The 14,391-nt window shown below is 40.8% G+C and overlaps 1 protein-coding gene across 2 annotated transcripts in view; it reads right to left on the bottom strand.

Moving 5' to 3' along the window:
• STK3 (serine/threonine kinase 3) overlaps positions 1-816 on the bottom strand; it is a 126,979-nt gene extending 126,163 nt beyond the window's left edge. Inside the window, exon 1 of one of the 2 annotated variants that reach the window (XM_054058566.1) lies at positions 586-816. In XM_054058566.1, the coding sequence (XP_053914541.1) occupies positions 586-608 (23 nt within the window). In that variant the 5' untranslated portion in view covers positions 609-816. The remainder of the gene's footprint in view (positions 1-585) is intronic. The other variant, XM_054058565.1, reaches the window with a different exon arrangement.
• Between the last annotated feature and the right edge of the window lie 13,575 nt (positions 817-14,391).

The raw sequence follows: 14,391 nt of genomic DNA, 5'->3' as shown, positions 1-14,391 counted from the left end.
AACTTTTTCACAGAAAGGGTCATCAGGCACTGGAACAGCTGCCCAGGGAAGGGATGGAGTCACCATCCCTCGAGGTATTTAAAGGACGAGTAGACCAGGTGCTCAGGGACATGGTTTAGCAGCAGACAGGAACGGTTGGACTCGATCCAAGAGGTCTTTTCCAACCTAATGATTCTATGATTTTTGCCTCTTCCCACTCCCTGATTTGCAATTGCAACTATGCAACCCCCACCCCCACAAGCATCTCTCAACACAAGGGCACTTTCTAATGTGGAAAGAGAAACTCCTTCAAGTCAGTTTCTTCCAAAGATCTGACCTATGAAGGACCCTTCTGGGCCACGAGGTTCCCCGGATTTCACAGGAACCCCTTTCTCCCGTAACTTAACCAGGCCCTAAGGGTTAGCCTCCACCTGGACACTGAGCCAGATCACACGCAGAGGCAGGGAGGGCGCACACACACGGGCGCACCGGCACGTACGCGCGGGCACACACACACGGGCATGGGCACACGCCCCCCCCACCCCGGCCGCCACTCCCCTCCCCGGCCCGGGCCCGGCGCCCCCAGGCCTCGCAGCGCGCCGGTACCTCCTGGGCGCCGCCTGCTCCATGCCCGCCGTCCGCAGGGCGGGGGAGTCCCGGCCGAGCCCCTGGGTGGGTGGCAGCGGCCCGGGAGCCGCTCAGCACCTCGCACGCTCCTGCGCGAACTCGCCGGCCCCTCAGCACGGGGCTCACACCCTCCCTCTGCCGCCGCTCCCGGCCGCGCCGCGCCTTTCGGGGGCTGCGGCCGCCGCCAGCGCCGATTGGGCGGCGCGGGAGTCACTCAGAGCAACCCTGCCCAAGGCGAGAAGGGTAAGAACATGGAGGCGGGCGCGGGGCACGCCGGGAGCTGTAGTCCCGCCGCGGAGCACGTCGGGAGTCGCAGTCCCGCCGGCGGACCCGCCCTGCGCGCCTTCGCGGGGCCAACGGACCCGGGGCGAAGGGCGGGAGTCGCTGCCGCGGGGCAGAGCCGGGACCGCGCAGCTGCCGCCTCCTCCCTGAGGCGATGGGTTCCCTCGTGGAGGGCAGGCTCGGGGCGCGGCCTAGGGAAGCACACAGCCAGTCACAGACTCAGACTGGTTTGGGTTGCAAGGGACCTTAAAGATGATCCAGTTCCAACCCCCCCTGCCATGGGCAGGCACACCTCCCACCAGGCCAGACTGCCCAAGGCCCCATCCAACCTGGCCTTGAACACCTCGAGGGATGGGGCTGCCACAATTTCTTTGGGCAACTCCGAGTTGGTTTTAAGAGGTTTCTTTTCTTGTTTTCGACAGTGGCAGGGCTGCTGAGCTGCTCCCCGCAGTTGGCTCAGCTGTCACAGTGCAGCTTTCAGGTGAAAAACGCTGGCGCTTGGCACTTGGCTTTGTGATGCCAAAGCATACAAGTAATCCTGCAAAACGAGAGGAAGCATTCGCACGATTATTCAAACAAGATTTTCAGCCACCCAGAACCATATGACAGTTGCCCACAGTTTCTCCACCTTAGAGTTTCTGACTTTCTGCTATTTGTGTAGTAAGTTAAGACACTGACAAAGCATCCAAGTAGGTCCAGCCAAGTCAATGCCAGAAAAGTTTAAACGTTCAAGCCCATTTCTGTATCCTTTCCTGAAAGCAGGTTTTTTTGGCTAACTAATAGAAGTTCAAGGTGGTAAAACAGTTGGACAGGACCTATAAAAATACTGAAATGCCCAAGTTCCATTTTAAGCTGATTTTAGATGTATAACAGCACTCCTTCCGAAAAAGAAAAATCTTCACTCAGTGCCAAATTTCATCTCTTTGATGTGCATTAGCAAGAGAATTCTGAATGACTGAAGTCCTACTGTTGTGCAAGTCCTCTACTTTGCTTTAGTCTATCTGATCCAGTTGACTCACTGTGGTTGGGCTAAATGCACAATGGCAATCTTAAATGAACCCATAAAACAAATCACACACTACCACATGACCTTTTGGATTTCTTTGTTTTTCTGAGTCATGGAAAAAAGGCAATAGAACATCTTCTTTTGCATAACAGACTAACACAGAGCTCTTCGAGTACGAGCCCACAAGCCAGAGTGGCTCACCAATAGTACTGCTAGATGTGTCCATATCATAGACAACTGTTCATAGGAGACACCAAAAAAAAAAAAAAAAAACACACAGGAGAAAGAGCCAGTAGATGCCTCAGATGTAACGTAGTATGAGTACGTTAGACAGCGGTGGGGAGGAACCCTGTGAGACTTCCCATCTCCTGGTTCTAGGACAAGTGAGGTCAGGCAGGTAGAAGAGGCCATGTGGTTAGTCTCCAACTTTGTTTTGCAGGGTATTCAGCTGTACCAACTGACCAATTATTATTTACATTTCACATAATGAAAGGTAGCCTGACATCCCTATTTGGCTGTGAAAATCTTGGAATGCACAGACTGTCTCCACATCCTTTAACACAGATCTTTAAGGCAATATTTTATTCAGGCTATTTCAGAGGCGACATTTTTTTTTTTCCAGCCCCTCTTCTCAAGCCAAAGCTAACATAAGCTATACATTTGAGCAAGGAAAAGCAAGAAAAAATACAGGTATTTTTCATATAGTTGTAACAGCAAGACAAAGAAAGGGAGCCAAGAAGTGCTGCCTCTCCCCATTCACACTTATATATCTTTCTCTGGAAAGAGTTAGGCTAAACAACCTAATCTGCCACTCTTCCCTCCCTTTTTATTAACAATTGACTAAAACAAGCCTAAACAAAATTTGTCCAAGAACAGTAGATTTAGTTGTGAGCTTTCTTCTTTCAGTACAATTTAATACCACAGTCCCCACTCCCAGAAAATACCCTTAACACTCAATAATCAAGGAAAAAGGGGAGAGGAGCGCTCTCCATCTCTGCCACTGAAGAAAGAAAAATGTGGAAAAAAAAACCCAAGATGCCTGAAACAGAAAAAGCTAAGTTACCTGGATTTAACATAGTGAGGCAATTAGTGCCAAAGAAGGTGGGCTAATTCCATACCTTTCTCAAAGAAGTTTCAATTGTGCCTAATTCCACTGCCAGAATGCTTTCAAAGTACATTTATGATGAAATGAAATATCAATAAGAAGAAAACATATATACCATAGTATTTTTCAAGTTCACTTTATTCATCTCTTGTAACTTCAAATAGCATTTTTAGTTGATGACATTGGAATAAATAATGTCATCTCACCTTTCCCCTGCAACATGAATTTGGGATCTATGTTGTGAAATGTAACACTGATTGGATATTCATTACAATACTGTACGTAGCTGCCAGCAAAGAAGGAACTTTGAAAGGGAAAACAGACTCCCTCTGTTCTACTACCTCATTCAGGATTTCCAGTCAAGGGAAGTCTAGACGTTCTGGAGGCAAGAATATACTATGAGATTGCGGGTGTCTAGACAACATGGAGATGAGGCACTTGTAGACAATCTATACGGGTAGTTACCTGGTTTCTTCCAACAGTGGAACTATATAACACTGCTAGGAAGGCGGGTGAGTAAGAAAAAGATTCATGTAGCCCAATCTTAAAAATACAGGAGAAAACTAACTGAATTACCCTTTTTCTTCTGAAGTATTTAATCCACTTTACCAATTTACCATGCATTAGGACTCTCTCCTCTCTGCAGAACTGGCACCAACATCAAATACAATTCCTTAGACCAAAGGATGGATGAAGACCATATTAGTTTTTGAGTACTATAATTAGTTTATATTATAATGTAATTTTATAAACAGATAATTTATATTATAACTACTTATACTGCAATGGAATCAAGAATCATGATGGCATGGACAAGTATTAGGAGCCGTGTAGCCACAAACTACGACAGTCCCCAAACCCCTAAATATATGAACCAAAAATTCCAAGATGTTGCATATAATTCACCATAAACCTTAGAAGGATAAAGATTTCTTGAGAAGCTCATGTCTGAGTTTCTAACAGGTATTACTAATGGTAAGATTTAAATTCCAAATATATACTTCAAAGTCATTCATAAAGATCATGCAAATAAATTATGTATGTTATAGTGGGGACCTTATCTGGTTCCTTTGGTAGCAAATAAAATCATTTACTTCAGAAGGTATTCGGTCAGGCTCATTTAAACAACATGCATTGTTACTAATACATAGCACTACTAGAAAACAGCAGAATTAATAGTATATATTCTCTAGAGGTATCTGTCATGAATGCCTTATGCTTTCCAAACAAGGTACTCCTAGTCCTTCAGCCTGTCTGTGGTGCTTTTCACAGCCTACGTCCTTTCCCTGTGTGGCTTCTAACCTTTTACTGCAGTAGTCCCCCAGCTCTTCCACAGCATCCTTGGTGCTCTCTCTCCCAGTGTCCCTTGTATCATTCCACCCCGACATTATCCCATGGAGTTAACGAGTATCCTGTGTCTGCATAAGCACCTGGTGCTTAGCTCGCAGGAGAAGGCTGCAGGTCGGTCTGCAGCATGTCCCAAACCCCGCAGTTAAGGACAGTTTCCCTTACTTTTCCATGTAAGCAAGCCCACAAACAGGGCATTGCCTCCTTTACTTATCACCTCTGAGTTTGGTAAAAATGGGAACTTACATTACAGACCTCCAGCTTTTCATTAAAACATGATTAATATTGGCCAGCTAATCAATAAATAAAGGGAGAAAGGCAAGGAGTGGCAGGCAAGCACAAAGAGAATGAATGCAGGAGACTGATTTCCTTAGAAACCGCTTCATAAATTCGGTAGACAAATAGTCAACAACAACATGTTTGCATGTCTCTCCCTGTGACTGCCTGATAGCAATCTGGTATGCTGAAAGTTAAGGAAAAGGCCTTGAATGAAATACCAGCTTGTTTATACAGCAGATAAGAAAAACTGACTTCTGCTTGTATTTTTTCCTACCTATCATGTCTAATGTGAAGTAACCTTGAAGGCTTATCTAAGAATTTGTTATATACTTTCCTAACCCTGTCAGTCATAAAAAAAAGTTACAAATAAGATATAAGAGAACAGCATATTCTCAAGTTTGGACTAAAATTTTGATTATTTTTTTTAAAGAAAACTATTAATCAAGCTTAGGAATTAAAAAAATAATGGTTTTTATTTCTTTTCCCGAGTTATTCACAGCTTAATGGTTAATCAATGTCCACATAAAAGGAAATTGACTTTTTGCTAGTCCAGCAAAAGAAAGATGCAGAAAATAAATAGTCAGGAAATGCAGGTATGGATATACCACCCATATTCCACTCTATTAAAATCAACATGATTCACAAAATTCCTACTTGACATTAAAAAGATCAGTAAAAACCAGCAATAGTAAAATATTAGCTGCACTGCTGCAATTCCTCTCACTACCTAACATACATCATTTTGATATCCAAAATATTATTACTAGACCTAAAGACATTTGCTAATTAGGATAGGATTTTTCTGTTGACTAGCCATCTAGCTCACAGTCTTAGTAACAGGCTATATATAGATTTACCATTTGCTATTTTTCCTATTATAGCACACTGTGGTAAAAATAAACCATGGATACAGAGTTGCTATTTGCAGTTAACCACAGAGGATATTCCAGTCTGTACTACAGCTGCATTGATTGTGCTCGTGGGATCTACAGATTCCATCAACTTTAAAGAAAACTATATCTCATTTTGGTTTGTAAAACAATTACTCTTGTTGTGGTAATACACGGGGTTACTCCAGATTCTCTTCTACACAAAGATAGTCCCCCTCTTTCTGGGGGCAACCATCTGTTCTCTCGCCTGTGAAGAGGTGTGCTTACACCCTGGAGAATAAATAAATAACATTTAACTAGCAAAGCTTGATGCCTGCCTTAGGAACGGAAACTAGTATCAATAACAAAAGAATGATTGAGTCATCATTACTAGATGAAGCAAGTACTACACAAAACAAACTTCAGCTGCCTGAATATGTCCAGCTTTATGCCCAAGGCGTCCACCACTGTGAAGGCTGCATCTTCCCTTAGCTCCTGAGCTGAGGGTTTGAGGAAGATGCAACAGAAATGTTTAGGGAAGAACAGGGTATTTTGCATTTTGGGAGGACAGTTGTTTCAAGCGGCTAACAAGACCCATTCTTACAGCTCTAAAGAAGGGAAGCTTCCTTGCTCTTGTGGGCCTTTCACAGAAGAGAAATATAACAAGGTTGGAAGCACAAATATAGAACAACAAATGACAAATAAGGAGAACCCAACATAACTGGAAAGTACATCATGATTACAAAAGCAATGCCATGCAATGCCTACAGTAATAGGCTTTTTTATATAAAATCCTTCCTAATTATTTCTGAAGAGCATGTCCTGCTTGCTTCATAGATACAAAGCAAGTATTTTATGTGGAAACATCACTCATTCTAAATCATTTAAAATCCATAAACCACAAAATTTCAGTTTCATATTTTTTTCTGAGCTTTCTCAATCAAAACATGCCAGAAGATCATAACTGAAGTCCAAATAAGCTACTCGTACACGTACAGTCACACTTAAAAAAAAAGATAAATACCTAAATACCATTCTAGTCTTAAAACCTCACAAAAGAAGTTCCAGTGGCATAACAGCCATTTCATGACTGACTGTGAAGTAACGGGCCTGGTTAGAAGATAAGATCCCCATGGAAAGTAGAAATATATTCAAAACAAGAAAAAGATTAAGATTTGCACTTATATTTCCACTCTGCTTTTAAAAGCAGCAGGAAGCCTTCCCCACGGAAGCCGGTGTACTAAAGAAACAGTAAAGCAGCAAATAATAAAATTTCACCAAACTGGCTTTGTACAATGCACTGATTTAAGCCTACCTTAATCAGGTTCACTGTTGTTCAATAGGGGAGAGTTTTATGGCCTCCTCACCACTGCCTAGGATGAGTGCTTAAACTACTGTCACTACTGAGCAAGGGAACTTTCTGCTGAAAACAAAACTTTGAAGTGACTGAGAGTGCATAGGTCAGGCTGTAAAAACACAGCAAAATATAAAACAAGTTACTATCTAGATAGCTAATGAACCCCATTAAATTTGAGACCTAAACTTTTTCCACTATTCCTCCACTGAAAATAAGTTTTCTTAGTTGTAAGTAGAAAACCAGCAGAAGATTAATTGATTTCTTTAACTGCAAAAAGAAGAGTTTATCAACAGCCATCAACACTGCCCATTTTTACCCTGGCTGGGTTTAGCAAAAAGAAAATATACTTTTGGTATACTTTTCTCTGCAGAAGAGAGGAAAACAGTTAATTCCTTATGCTAGGAGCTTTCTTAATGGAAACAGTTAATTTACCACATGAGGAATCTCACATGCATACCACTTCCACCTAAAATGAATCACTCCTTCCAGCTGAGAAAACGGAGATCTTTTATCTTCCTCAGGGTGGAGTCCATCTCCTCCCATAGATCCCTACAGAGCAAAACTGCTAATCGTTTTAAGATTTAAAGACATTACTTCTTTTGTGTTCATATATCACATTTCAATGTCTTCTAAACAAGAGAAAGCTTAATGTTTTTGTGTAACCTTGAACTGGCCAGTACACAACTTTTATTGCTTCATCCTTGAGCTCTTCTATAGTTCCATGATCTAATTTGTTACACTGGTGGTATTAAGCTGCGCTTACTAGAGTAAAATTATGCAGTTTAAATTCCTCAAAGCTAATTTTAAAATGAATGTCCCAATTTGAATATCAGGTAAAACAACGAAAAACTGAAACGGGGGAAAAAAAAAGCCAAACTACATATTTTGATGTATACTGCATTTCTCCTTCAGTAAGATTAGTAATTCCCAGCTCTAAGCAGTTCGAACTAGGCAGAATGTTTCTAGGACCTGATCCAAAATCTGTTAACATCAACAGTCTTTCTTTCAAATATACTACTTTGGGGATCAGTTCTCAAAGGAGAGTCCTGTCTAATTTGCTCATGGGAGCGTGAATATAAAAGCAGGTTTTTTCGTTGACTAGTGTTTCCATCCATGGCCTAATTCATCTCCCAGGAGGATGGAGGAAAGGTCAAAATTGGAGGCTGATCACATTAGACACTACCATTTATTTGACATAACCTCTTAATAATATGTCATAGGTTCATTTGGTTACAAACGATGCAGTCAGAAACGATAAACACTGTAGAAGTGGTTCCATTGTCGTGGAATAGATACTAAGGATCTGAAATTTTAGACAGTGGGAAAATTTGCTGTTCAGAGTCACAGGGACACTTATGCAATGCTGTATAATATTCATGTGTAATGCATTACAATATTAATGTATAATATGCTCTGCATATCATACAGTATGCAATGGTATCATGATTTTAAGTGAGAAAATGCGTAGGAAAATTAAAGTCACACAACTGTGTTAGAACACCCACAAATATATACAGTTATACATAAAGTAATAGGAGCAAGACATTAGAAACACAAATGCTCAATTCTGTGTTTTATTACTGGCATTTAATTGGCATTTGACCTTTCAAAACGCTCTTTCAAAAACAAGTACCTCTTTTTGATGGGTGTGAGATACTGGACAGCTCTCAAATGCCTCAAAAGCAAACTTTTAAACTGTTCTGAAATGTATTGAATTAGGATCCACAAGACCAGTTTTTGGCACCTGTTCTTGAAATGAGATGGGAGGAAAGCATGCTGAACCAAGATTATGCATTATTTTCCAGGAATTCAGCAATTTCTTGGAGAGATTACATTTACTGCAGCTTTGAAATAACAGGGTTACTGCACATTCTGAATGGCTGAGTGTCTCTGCAGGTCTGGATAACAGCTAGCACAGGGGTCTCAAGGGATTTTATTGTAGTTAACCCATCTTTCTGTTCTGTTCCTACTTTTGCATGCAAAAGAAAGTGTTTGTGCTTAACGAAATATTTATAGCTCTAAGTAATAGTCAGTTCCTTTCTGGTTTTACTGTACCAGCATGTACAAGAAATGCATAAAACTATATATATTATTGCTACTACTTTGCAAGATGTTGTATATATTGTAAAGCTGGCTCCCTAATAGAAGGCAGCTAAAGACCTCTGCACTTAAATCTGCCAAAGCTGATACAGCAATCACAAACATGTGTTGTTACACTTCTTGTGGCTCATCTCCACATGGTGCAGCTGTTGTGTTGGCTAAAGAAAATGCAGGCCCAAGGGAAACAAATTTAATTCAGCTGGGGTGACTTCCACTTAAAAAAAAAAAAAGAACTGTTTTAAGGAGAACAGGTGTCTTACAGTAAGGGGGATTGTTTGAGAGGTTTTCCTCAAGCTTGCTTTGCTTCTAGGAAGCCTGTTCTAAGTGGTGTGCTTGGGGTAATAATCTCTTGCAGTCTGATTTTTAAATAACACCCTTCAGAAATGAAATGAATTCCAGAAATTCTATTTTTGTTTGTTTGTTTTTGTTTGTTTGACAGTCAGGCTAGCACAGGACCTTATCATGCAAGTTAGAAGCTGGAGGGAACCTTATTGCTGTTATTTGGATTCCTCAGCCTTAAGACAGTTTGTTTAATCAACAAATGCCTGTGCCAAGGCAGACCTGCAACTGGTGTAAGTCACTAGTGGTCACCCCTAGAGCTGTGCCGCTTTATACCTATGTATCTATTGTTTCAAGCTTAATTTTTTTAATAAAAAGTCACTTAAATACAGCTTCCACCTAAATGTGTTCTTACTTACCCAAAATAAATAAGCTAAGCATAGTCTAATAGAACAGTATTAAGTGTAAGACTTTTTTTTTCTTTTGCATAAAGGTGTTTACCTAGTGGACTATGATACTTTCTCTAGTTTTGTCATGCATTCCTGCCTCTGCTTTCATTGTCCCCTGGTATATCAGAGTGGGAAGTGTTTGACTGATGGTCAGCCGTTGACTCAGCAGCCTTCACGCTGTGGTCAGTAGCCGATACCACAGCATGAAGCAGCAGGATCTGTGGAAGCTGGGAAACACTGGTTTCCCAGCAGGCTCTCAGGAGGTCTGTCTCTCTTGGCACTGATTGAACCAGCCTTTCGGAGAGACATAGCAGCAGCAGCCAGCAGATCTTTCTCAACTGCTAGGCTCAACTACTTCTCTCTGGGGAAACGGGAGTCCAAATGAAGGATGATTTTTCCACACAGACTCCATTCCTACAGAGTTGGTTCTTCTACAGGATGTATAGGAGCTGCTCTCAGCTCTTTCTTCTCAGGTTTTAACTAAATAAAAGTTATAGCGACAAGCTCCTGGTATTCTTTTTGCAAAGGTAAGCTTGTTAGCTTTTACATCAATCTTTATTGCTACATGTTGTGTCCTCTGTCTAATGCAGATCTTAGGAAGCTTTTTAGGCTTCTTCTCAAGTTTCTAAATGGGAGATGTAGCACTTCTACTGAATTCCCTTGCTTGAATAAAATCCGGAACTCACTGAGGTTGATAGCAAATTAATGAATTTTTTTGTCCTTTGTGTATGTCTGAACATAAAGAACTGCAACAAATCTTGCATTTTTGCAGTATTCCCCTTACCAAGGAAAAGATGATTGTTCTGCCCTTGCTACATTTCTGAGCAGGACTTGTGACAAAGCCCCTAAGTCTCACTGATAGGAACTGTCATAGCCGTGCCTGGTGTCAAAAGCCAGGAGTAGGTGGACCTGGACTATACCCTGACAGTGAGGGAGAAAATGATCCCAATTAACAAAACAAGGAGAACCAATTGTGGAATGGAATCTGTGTTCACAGTTAAGTCATCATGGGGACACTCACTCTTTACTGTGTGTATGTACTAGTATGTTTTTCCAAACACTGAAAAAAAATAACTGTAGAGTGAAATTAATTCAGCAGAATTAATTCAGTTTGAGCGTCACCCAGGAAAGCTGGTCTAAGTGGTATCTGAATTTAAGTGTAACCTCTTGCATTTCATGGCATTGGAGTATGTGCTTATCAGAGAAGTTTTATGTTTGAGGTTCAGGGAGAAGGTGATGGCCGTCTCCTCTGAATGCTTTCAGATGACTGATTTTCAGAATGCTGCTGGCATTCTTCCAGCAAGAGGCCTGGCCATTAGATAAGCTTAACGTTATGGTGGCCATTTGCAAAACAGATGAGAGCAGAAATAGCAAAAGGAAATGAGAAGCCTAAGAAACCTGCTGGAACTCCCTGCAAATAAAGACCCAACCTTGGAAGGAAAAGGCTTAGATCCTTCCACTGAAAGAAAAACTGGTGAGCATAAGTTTTCAGCTGCTAAGACTATAACTGCTATCCCAAGGGCGATAAAAGCACCAGCCAAAGAAAGACCACCATAAGTGCCAGCCTTTAGAAATCTAGGAAACATTACACTTGCTTCCTTTGTGAGAGTCTGCACAGGAGTTTTTGGTTATTACCAGATAGGATCCATTTGCTTCTGCTTTGATGTTGTTTTTTTAATGATGAAGCCCACAGCCATCCTGGCTAAGAATCTTGTTTAATAATCCCCCCTTTGCCAGTATTTAAATCCTGTCACATGGCACTGGAGCATTACGCTACCAGAAGAGTTGACAGATATCATTTGGCAGATTCTGTGGTGGCCATTCACATCACCCTTCCAGCTGTCTCTTGACCCCTCTGACAGAAATTACCGTTTCTGGAAGTGACTTGGCAACAGGGTCCATACCCGTAGTTTAGCAATTCTAGTTCAGTCAGATGCTGTAACTCAAACTTGCAAGCAGATGTGGCTGAGGGCCATTCGGTTTTGCTCTTCTTCTAGTAGCTGAGGTCTCCTTCACACTGGCATTTGGAAATGTTGTGAGCAGCAATCCTTGGTTACCATGTTTTCACTATCAATGTTTCACATGGAAATGGAACTGATGTGGTGGAAACAGGAATGGGGCTCTCTCCACTGATAATTTCCTGGCAGAGGAAAAATATTAAGTCATCTTTTTTTAATCAAATAGTCTCACCTGAGTAAATATTCTAGCAATTCCAATTTTTAATTTTATTATCATAGTCTATTGTTCAAGCTGTGTTTTCTGACTGTGCAGCATTAATAGTGCTATGAGCACATGAAGATATTTCAAACTGGCATTGCATTCGGTTCCTTTTACATTTCCACACATAATCTGCATAACATTATTAAATCTTTCCTGTACATTATTTAGCCTCTGGGATCAAATGAAATCATACATAACTGGAACTCTTTGGGCTTTGACAGATGTCCTCTGGCAGATTTTTTGCAGCAGTTTAAGTTGTTACTGCTCTCAGCTATTTTCTTGGCCTTTTCCCGGAATGGGACATGTTTCAGCTGCTCTGGTGGAAAACACTAACCTCTTAGCTTTTAAAGACGATAAAAGCAGATTTGAGTTACTGCACCAGACTTGGAACCTAAGTGGCTGCAGCAAAGGTACGGTCCTTTTCACCAGCTCACCTACAGGAAGAGTAATCCTTTGCAGACAGTGGTCGAAGGGGTTTGGAGGGTAATGTGGAGCACTCACTTGCAAGTCCAGAGAGGAATACTTAGAGTAGCTTACCTCTGGTCCATTTTTCATGGGAGAGCCCAGGGAAGCTGAGTATTATCTTTAAACAGTGAAGGTCATGATAAAAATACTTCACTTTTGCATCTCTTTTTTTGTAAGCTTGTAGATTCTTCTGAAATCGATCTGCTTTGTGGGCTGTCTCGTACTGTGAGTTGTGAAGTCATCCTAAGTAATATGGTGCCTAGACAGCTCAGAGTTTGTTTCCTTTCATCTGTACACCTGCGAAACGCTTTTTATGTGTGCGAGAGATTTTTCTGCTTTGTGTATTTTGTAAATAACCTCTTCACTAAAGAGAACCGTGGGCTTTGTGATCTCTACCTAAGTTACCACACTTTATACAGATTGGGCTGAGTAAAAATAGTCATCTCAACATCCCTCATTTCTTTTTTAAAACCTCCGTGTCAACCATTTAATATGGCAAAAAGAAACCCATCACATTTTAATGAGTTCAAGCAGTTTTAAACAACTGAGCATTTAAATCTGGGAATAAACTTAAGAATGTGTTACTACCTTCAAGAAGCATACTTTAGTTTTAAGAAACCACAGCTGCAACAATAAGATGGAAATTTGACACACACTAGGTTGAAGGTGGTAAAGATTAAAGGTATGGAATTAGAAAAAAAAAACCACCCTTGTGCTGTTGAACAGAATATGGGACATAAATCAATGACTAACTTTGGCTAAGCTTTGCCTTATGGAAGTATGCAGCATTGCAGCTTTGCAGTTATCAGTATTTGTCATCTTGAGTATCAGTACACATGCCAGATGCAAAAGAGGGGCCCAGAGAGAACATGGGGGATGAGGAAAAGAAAATTAATAATTTCAGTGACAATGTATACTATTTTGATGTGAAACAGAACTTCTGTAATATTTCAAGGGACTTACACTTATATATGTGTATATGTATGGACAAAAGCTGCTGAAATAAGTCTTTGATTTCAAAATGTGCTTGATTAAAAAGAATACTGATAAGAATTAAGATGAGAACAGCTGGAACTTTGATTGCAGTTATGTTTTCTTCTGGATGTTTATTTCTAGATCACTTTTGCAGCTGCTTTTATCTACTCCTTAGAAGTTTTTGTAGATTTGAGGAACCATTAGCTGTAAAAGTAAACATTGGCTCTGGTCTGGTTTTATGCATCTTCCTGAAACCATTGAGGGGGGAGAGATAATATTAGACTAATACTGAACTAGATCAGACTTAAGTGATGCTTTGAACAGCCTTTTAGCATTTCAGGCTCCACCTGTAACTAACAGAAAGTTGAATATTTCAAATACTCTTCTTTACCAAACACACAGGACTTACCAAGCTCTAGGAATGAAAATACTCTTTCTGAAAAATTTAAATTAATGTCTCCCTGTGGTTCAAAAGACAGAATGCTTTCAATTGTATCTTCACTATCTAGGTACAGACATGGTCCGTAAAACCAGCTCTGCTGCCATGAGTTATCTGTCATTTATAAATATTATGCTTTGAATCAAACAGATCTGCAGTTTTGACTCCACTTCATTCTATTTTGTTATTGTATTTGTTTAGGAGTTCTTTAATAACTGTGGTTTTGTATTTGCTCAAGAGCTGTCTGCTTGGAGACTGGAGAAAGGTCAGGGTTAACCCTGCTTAACCCTAGCTAATGACCTTTATCGGTGGTCTCCTTTTTAGATTTCAGGAGTGTCAGCAATGCTGCTGTGGCCACTGACTGACTCTCATACCAGCTCCCACTGCAATAAACATGCTGTATTATATTTACTTGACACTTCTTCCTAACAGAAATTCTTACCACACCACTCTGGTCAAAGCCCTCTGGCCAAAGACATGAAGACTTCTCTATTTTCAGGTTTCACAAGTTGTTCAAGCACAAGATACATTTTGTTCACAAACCCTTTCAGATGGCTTCATCTTCTTGTGTGGCCCTTCTTGGATTCAGAAAATATTTTATAGTTTTATAATA

Source organism: Cuculus canorus, chromosome 2, assembly GCF_017976375.1.
Source record: "Cuculus canorus isolate bCucCan1 chromosome 2, bCucCan1.pri, whole genome shotgun sequence".
NCBI lineage: Eukaryota > Metazoa > Chordata > Aves > Cuculiformes > Cuculidae > Cuculus > Cuculus canorus.
This window is presented reverse-complemented; position numbering and strand designations above follow the sequence as displayed.